Below are 7,402 nucleotides of genomic sequence, written 5' to 3'. Positions count from 1 at the left end.
TAACTAGGTTTTAAGTAAATAAGAGAGAAAAAGGTAAAGATTTAGCTTTAAGGAATAGGAGGAAAAGAGAATTAGTAAATTGGCACTTGTTCTTCATAAGTGCAAACCCAAACCAGACCAGCACCTAAGTCAGTTGGTAAGTCAGTTGAGAACCACTTCTCCTTTACAATGACGACCTGGTCCAGAGGCAGCAGAACAACACAAACTGTCAGAACAACGTTCAAACAAAGACACGACACAGACAGCAGAGTACAGTTACACAAACTGTAACATTATAAACCAGGAAAACAAAATAAAAAGGAAACCAAAAGCCAGAACAGTGATCTTTTACTGCTGAGTGTGTGGAACATTTAAATGAGTCCAGGTTCAAGGTTCGGTGCAGATGGTTCCAGTCACCTGCAGCAGAGAACTGAGGAGCAGTGACCAAAGACGGAATGAGGAGATTGATGAGGTCACTAAAACGTAGACCACCGTTTGGTTTGTGAACAGTGAGAAGTGCCTGCAGGTAACCTGGCGTTTTTCCAGTGAGGGTTTTGTAAATGAACATGAACCAGAATGAAGAGATGACCAGTTTATCAGGGAGGACAGATCAGTGTGTTTTAAATGAAGCTCCAGTGATAACTCAGATAGTGTGATGAATAACGTCCAGTTTGTGAAGAAGGGTTTTAGAGGCAGACCTGTAAACACGTCACACCAGTCTGGGACTGGAAGGGTTGTCATTTTAACCAGGAGCTGTTTGGATGATTAGTTGAGGTAAAGAAAACCAGTTCAGGGTTTTATCTCTGACTGCACGACATCATGTTGTTTCAAATGTCAGGTTGTTGTCAAGACAGATACCAACCTCGCATTTTAAAACTGTCCCAGGTGTCTCAGGTGAGGCTCAGGTGCGTCTCAGGTGTGTCTCAGGTGTGTCTCAGGTGTGTCTCGGGTGTGTCTCGGGTGTGTCTCGGGTGTGTCTCAGGTGTGTCTCAGATGTGTCTCAGATGTCTCTCAGGTGTGTCTCAGGTGTGTCTCAGTGGTCTCAGATGTGTCTCAGCTGCGTCTCAGGTGCGTCTCAGGTGTGTCTCAGTGGTCTCAGGTGTGTCTCAGTGGTCTCAGATGTGTCTCAGATGTGTCTCAGGTGCGTCTCAGTGGTCTCAGATGTGTCTCAGATGTGTCTCAGATGTGTCTCAGGTGCGTCTCAGGTGTGTCTCAGTGGTCTCAGGTGTGTCTCAGTGGTCTCAGGTGTGTCTCAGTGGTCTCAGATGTGTCTCAGCTGCGTCTCAGGTGCGTCTCAGGTGTGTCTCAGTGGTCTCAGGTGTNAGTGGTCTCAGGTGTGTCTCAGGTGTATCTCAGTGGTCTCAGATGTGTCTCAGGTGTGTCTCAGGTGTGTCTCAGTGGTCTCAGGTGTGTCTCAGTGGTCTCAGATGTGTCTCAGATGTGTCTCAGATGTGTCTCAGGTGTGTCTCAGGTGTGTCTCAGTGGTCTCAGGTGTGTCTCAGTGGTCTCAGATGTGTCTCAGGTGTGTCTTAGGTGTGTCTCAGTGGTCTCAGATGTGTCTCAGCTGCGTCTCAGGTGCGTCTCAGGTGTGTCTCAGGTGTGTCTCAGGTGTGTCTCAGTGGTCTCAGGTGACTCACCTCCTCCCTGTGTGGTGGCAGTGATGGTGATGGACTGCTGGCTGCCTCCCTGGGCGGAGTAAGCCTTCAGGTAGATGGAGTAGGTGGTGGCAGCTTCCAGGTTGTTGAAGTCGTGGCTGAAGGTGGTTTTATCCACGGCCTCCTGCAGCTCAGCACTGTCTGCCTCTGACAACACGACAGGAAGTACAGGTGTTAGACACTGAAACACCTGGTTTTAGACCTGAACATCCTTTCAGACAGCTTCCTGTGTCGTCCACAGTTAATCCTGTTGGATGTGGTTGGTCCTTCTTGGTGGTCTGCTGACATTACCCTGGATACCGTGGCTCTTGATACATCACAAAGACTTGCTGTCTTGGTCACAGATGCTCCAACAAGACGTGCACCAACAGTTTGTCCTCTTTTGAACTCTGGTATGGCACCATAATGTTGTGTACATTGTAATGTTTAGATCCAAACTGTGCTCTTACCCTGCTAACTGACCCTTCACACTCTGCTCTTACTGGTGCAATGTGCAGTTAATGAAGACTGACCACCAGGCTGGTCCAGTTTAACCATGAAACCTCCCACACTAACATGACAGCTGTTTCACTTTGATTGTCTAACCCCTGTAGAACCCAGGTAAGAGCAGCAGACAGCTGGTAGTCTTCTGTGTCCTGGTGAGTCCAGGTTTGTCTTTATGAACACGCCTGGACTGTATCAGGTTCTGAGAGGGGTTCAGGTGGAGTCCAGAGACCAGGGTCACATCCAGACTCTGTACTTCACTCTACACCTGAGACTGGACCGGCTCAGCTCTAGATGTTCCAGGCGTTTCAAAATGACTCCGCCCCTTACCTCCCAGTCTCCTGATGTGTAGGACGTATCCAATGATGTGCTGGCTGACGTGTTGGTCCGGGGGGTCCCAGGTCAGGTGCAGGGTGCTGGTGCTGAGCGCTGTGGCCTGGAGACCAGTGGGGGCCTCAGGTAGGTGGGCTCCCTGGTCAATGGCGAGGCGGGCGCTGGCCTGGTTGGTCCCGGCGCTGTTCTCAGCAATGCACTGATAAATGGCCTCGTCCGCAGGAGTGATGCGGGTGATGGCGAGCGTCCTGGGGGGGCAGAAAGAGGGGCGTTACTACAGTTTCAGCTGGACCTGATCTGGACCTTCAGACAGACTCTGCTGGAACTCTCACGTGTTTCCACTGGTCAGTTTGACGTTGCCGCTCGGATTCAACAGTTTGCCATTTTTCAGCCAGATTAAGTGCGGCTCAGGGACACCGGTGGCTGTGCAGCTGAACACAGCGCTGCCCCCTGTTGGTCTGGAGAGGGACTGAGGCCACTGCACGAACTCTGGAGGAGCTGAGGAGCAGAAATATTAAAGAAAACTCTGAACTTACAGCAGAAGGATTAAAGGGGTCTCGTACCCAGTCCAGCCTGAACTGTAGGATTTCTGAACGAGGAAAGTTTTATTTTAAAAAAGCGCTGCCTCCCATTCTACTGTTAGAAACTCCAGGAACCACAAGTAAACCTGCAGTCTGACAGTGAAGTGCTCTGTTAGGAAAGGATGGAACAATAAGATGTTTAATATATGATGGAGCTTGGTTGTTAACAGCTTTGTATGTTAGGAGGAATATTTTAAATTCTGTTCTGAATTTGACAGGGAGCCAGTGGAGAGAAGCTAAAACTGGAGAAATATGATCTCTGCTTCAGAGTTCTGGTGCTGATGGTGACACTGAACACGTCCTCAACATGAACTTCAACTACTTTGTGCCTTTGTTTAAACTCCACTTTGACCTTTGACCCCTCAACAAAAAAACAATCAGATTTTAATTAAAGGTCAAATGTTTTGTTATTTTTCAGTCATCCCATGTTGGCTTCAGGGTCCGGTTAGTTTCTGAACCAAGTCCACAGACTTGAAGTCCACTTGGAACTTTTAAACAAAATAATCTGATCCAATCACCCAATCACAGAGCTCAATTTCTTCAAAGTTAAGTTTTTAAAATAACAAATTATTTTTACACAAAAATGTTTAAATAAATAAAAACTGTTCCTGATTGAGCAGCAACACCAGGACCACGTCTGACAGACCTGTGGGAATAAAGTTCTCATTGTGGAGACGGACTGTTCTCATGCTAATCAGTATGCTAATGACACACACACACACACACACACACACACACACACACACACACAGTCCCTTTGCAGTGGGAGATAAAGAAAAAACACTTCAATCTGTTTTCTACTTGAATCATCTTTATTTGGTTTTGAAACAGAAGAAATTTTCAGAAACATTTGAACATTTGACAGAAAATTTATCCCCAAAAAGTGTTTCAAACAAACTAACCATTTCTTTAAATGTGTTTTTAAATCAAACTCTCTCCATGTTTCTCTTCTGTTCTGTGAACTCGTTACTAAAAATATAAAACTGTTTGAAATATTAAAGCTTTTCTCATTGGTTCTAGCCTTGAATCACTATCATCTCTAAGGTTCTACAGCTGCTTCAGAACTCTGAACCACAGAACCTGTTCAAGTTCTGGTCCACGGTTCTGAACCAAGCAATGGAATACCTGGATCTGAAGTTCTAAAAACATTTTCACATTATTCAGCTACAACAAACAAAATCAAGTCAAACTATAGAGAACGAGGAGGGAACTGGTTCTAACTAGAAAAATAATCATTTATTCAAAAGAAGAAGAATTTTGGCAGATTTTCGTCTTTCAACAGCAGTGACGAAAAGAAAAAAGCTTTTAAAAACAGCCAAAATATCAACAAAATGCTCTGAAAGCCTTTGTCCTGGTTTAGACATTCGGGTCGGGTTAGAGACAAAACAATATCAATGAGGACCTTCAGACAGACGGGATGCTTGACCCTGAGGACAGTGAAGGGGCGGAGCCAAATATCTGAAGGTCAAACAACCTTCAACAACTGGAAGACAATGAGACAAGTCCAAAGGTGCTCTGAGACATCAGAACACTCCAGAGACATTCAGGTGGGACTGAACAGGTCTCTTTGTTGAAACAGGTTCTCCTATCAGGAACCAGGGTCTAAAAGTAGTTTCTCCACAAAAACCGGAGGGTAAAACTACAGTCTGTGATTTAAACTGGAGAGGTGAGTGTCCTCAGGGGGAGGGGTACTGTAAAGACTTTCAACCACACAAAGGGAACTCACAGGCCCCCTGTGGTTCTACAAACATCTGAAGTTTTGGTTTTTGGGTTTCATCTTTTGGTGAAACTTCATCTTAGACTTGTGAAAGTATCTTCACTTCTTCAAAAATTCTGAAATATTAAACGTGACGAGAACTTCTTTTGGTTTTGTTTGTTCTTCGACTCTGAACAGGAAACAAAGTGAAAACAAACAGAATGAAAACGTTTTCTTTGGACGTCAGTTTCAGGAGTATTTGGCTAAAAGAAGCTGCTGTTTCCCTGCAGGAAGACGGTTGAGGTAACAGGACTTGACTCAGCTCACCAAAATAAAACAAGAGAAACTTTTTGTTTCTGCACCCGCCAAAATAAACATCAAACCTTCATGTAAAGTCAGACAGAAAGGGGCGTGTCCAAACAATTCACCTGTTTGTGTCTCAGGTGGCTGGACTCTGTAGGTCAACATGTCCTTCCATCAGGTTTCCAGGGAGTCTCAGGACCCAGACTCTACAAGGCTCTGGTGGACTTGGATCAGGTTTGTGGTCTGATAAAGTCCAGATCCCAGCTAGTTTCAGGACTTTGTGCTTACAGGGTTCTTGGATAACCCTGTGGTGGATCAGTTTCAGAAAACGGTTTTGGAAGTTAAAGCTAGGAGCATTAGAAGGTTTTTAATCTGTGTGGTCTGCAGGAGCTTCATGGACCATCAAAGTCCAACTAACTGATCTCATGGTCTGCAGATGAACAGATTTATAAAAGGCTTTGGGACTGCCTGCAGAACTTTGTAGAGTTCTAGATCAGGGTTTCAGATCCAGGTCTAAGAGGAACTTCAGTCCTGAAGAGGTTTTGGGTCAGATCTGGAAAACTGCTGGAAGGAGGGTCAGTCCAGAGTCCAGGTTCAGCTTCTCTCTGAGAAAACCTTGAACAGGTAAAGGATGAGGTCAGAGGTCATCAGGACAACATTGAGCCAGCTCCAGAGAAGCTTCTGGTTCTGAGGTAGGTTGGTCTGAGCAGCAGCAGGAGGCTGAAGGCTTCCAGCCCGAGGTAGTGCTCTTTGGGGGGGCGGGGGGGACCTGAGGAGAGGCATCTCCTCTGCTGACCAGAGTACAGGCTTTACGGATCGACAGGTGAGTCCATGGTCTGTCTGGGGGTGTGGGGGTGGGGAAATACTTTTTCAGGAAACTGGAAAAACATCTGTGGTGTCAGCAGGAAGTGACATCTGATACCACAGAGGACAGCTGGGGTCATGTGACCTGGAGCTGCCAGGTTCAGGATCAGATCGGATCACCCTGGATCGAATCGGATCAAAGCAGCTTTGGTTTCAGAAAAATCTGGACTTGACTTGATGCAGGTGGATTTCTGAGAGGTGCTGTGAAGGTTTCAGTCCTCTGTGGAATCAGCCAGGAGGAGGAGAGGAGGGCAGGGGGAGGTGATAGGCTTGGAGGTTTATTTGGTTCCTGTTCAGGGAGCGACAGGTGGAGACGGCTCAACCATGACCATCACAGGAGGGGAGGAGTCACATCTCTGTGGGCGGAGCAAAGTAAAGTGTGGCTGTTAAAGACAATGATAATAAAATCTAAGGGTCTAGACTGGTTCCTTGTAACAGGACCCAGGGTCTAGACTGGTTTCTCCTAACAGGACCCAGGGTCTAGACTGGGAGGGGGGTTACCTGGCTCAGCTCGATGCTTTCAGGTGTTTGACCTTTAGGACCTCTGACACCACAGAGGGTGGGCGAGGCCTCCCAGCTGGCCTCCTTCCTGCAGAAGAATCTAAACACAGAGCAGTCATGAAGTCAGTCTACCTGTCAACAGGTGGTGATGATGATGGTGGTGGTGGTGGTCTCACCTGCGTCTGTAGCCCAGCAGCACCAGCAGCAGGCAGCAGAGGATGCAGGCGAGGCTGCTGTGAACCCCGATGAGCAGGGTGGACATGGAGCCTTTGGCCTGATCACAGTTACAGCTCGGACCACCTGAACAAGACAAATGAAGCAGGTTAAACTGGTTCCTCTGGCTCCACAGACCAGCTCAGTGAGACCCTCCTACCTGCAGCAGAGGCTCCGCCCTCTGACAGAGACACCAGGCGACGAGTGGAGGCACTATCTCCGTTACCATTAAACGCCACCAACTGGATTTCATAAACCGCTGCTAGCTCTGAAACACACACATCTGGAGGTTACACCTCTTCTAATAACTGACCAGGTGAGGAGGGTGGGGCCTATGTCTGCTACACCTGAGCATAATCAGTGCTTCTACTCACCCAGGTGAGATATGGTGTGTGTGTTGATGTGTCCTGGGAAGGTCTCCTGTCCCTGAAGATCTGGACTGGAGATCCCTCGATACTCCAGTCTGAAACCTTCAACCTTTCCTGGTTTGCTTGGCAGCTCCCAGTACACCTGCACGCAGGTCTGGTTCAGCACCTTGGTGAAGAAACTGGGAGGGCTGGGAACTGTGGGATGAACAGAGAAGAATCTGTTTGGTTCAGGTAAGTCTATATAACCTTTATTTTAACAGGTAAGAACCTACTATATGAAATTAATACCAGCTTAATCTCACAAAGTCATATCTTACGCAAAGATCTTTACGTTATGAAATCTCAAGAAATGATAAGACATTACTCTGGTCATGAATGAGAAAAATGAAAACTTGTGACCTGAACAGATTTCTCAAAATAAAGTAA

General features: G+C 46.8%; 2 protein-coding genes across 2 annotated transcripts; both read right to left on the bottom strand.

The window, feature by feature from the left end:
* Positions 1 to 1,616: 1,616 nt before the first annotated feature.
* Positions 1,617 to 2,948, bottom strand: LOC106536563 (immunoglobulin superfamily DCC subclass member 3; the record flags this gene model as incomplete). Its single annotated transcript, XM_014033867.1, is given in 3 exon segments — positions 1,617 to 1,781; positions 2,448 to 2,698; positions 2,783 to 2,948. Coding segments are annotated over 3 exon segments (582 nt in total), but the record flags the coding sequence as incomplete, so codon positions are not given.
* An 872-nt stretch (positions 2,949 to 3,820) lies between these two features.
* LOC106536562 (immunoglobulin superfamily DCC subclass member 3) lies at positions 3,821 to 7,171 on the bottom strand (the record flags this gene model as incomplete). The annotated part of the gene is given in 5 exon segments (XM_014033866.1): positions 3,821 to 6,250; positions 6,396 to 6,495; positions 6,572 to 6,695; positions 6,769 to 6,876; positions 6,983 to 7,171. Coding segments are annotated over 5 exon segments (584 nt in total), but the record flags the coding sequence as incomplete, so codon positions are not given.
* Between the last annotated feature and the right edge of the window lie 231 nt (positions 7,172 to 7,402).

The sequence above is a fragment of the Austrofundulus limnaeus genome, unplaced genomic scaffold (assembly GCF_001266775.1).
Source record: "Austrofundulus limnaeus strain Quisiro unplaced genomic scaffold, Austrofundulus_limnaeus-1.0 Scaffold1876, whole genome shotgun sequence".
NCBI classification, from domain to species: Eukaryota; Metazoa; Chordata; class Actinopteri; order Cyprinodontiformes; family Rivulidae; genus Austrofundulus; species Austrofundulus limnaeus.
Note: the sequence above shows the minus strand (reverse complement) of the source record. Positions and strands in the feature narration are given on the sequence as shown.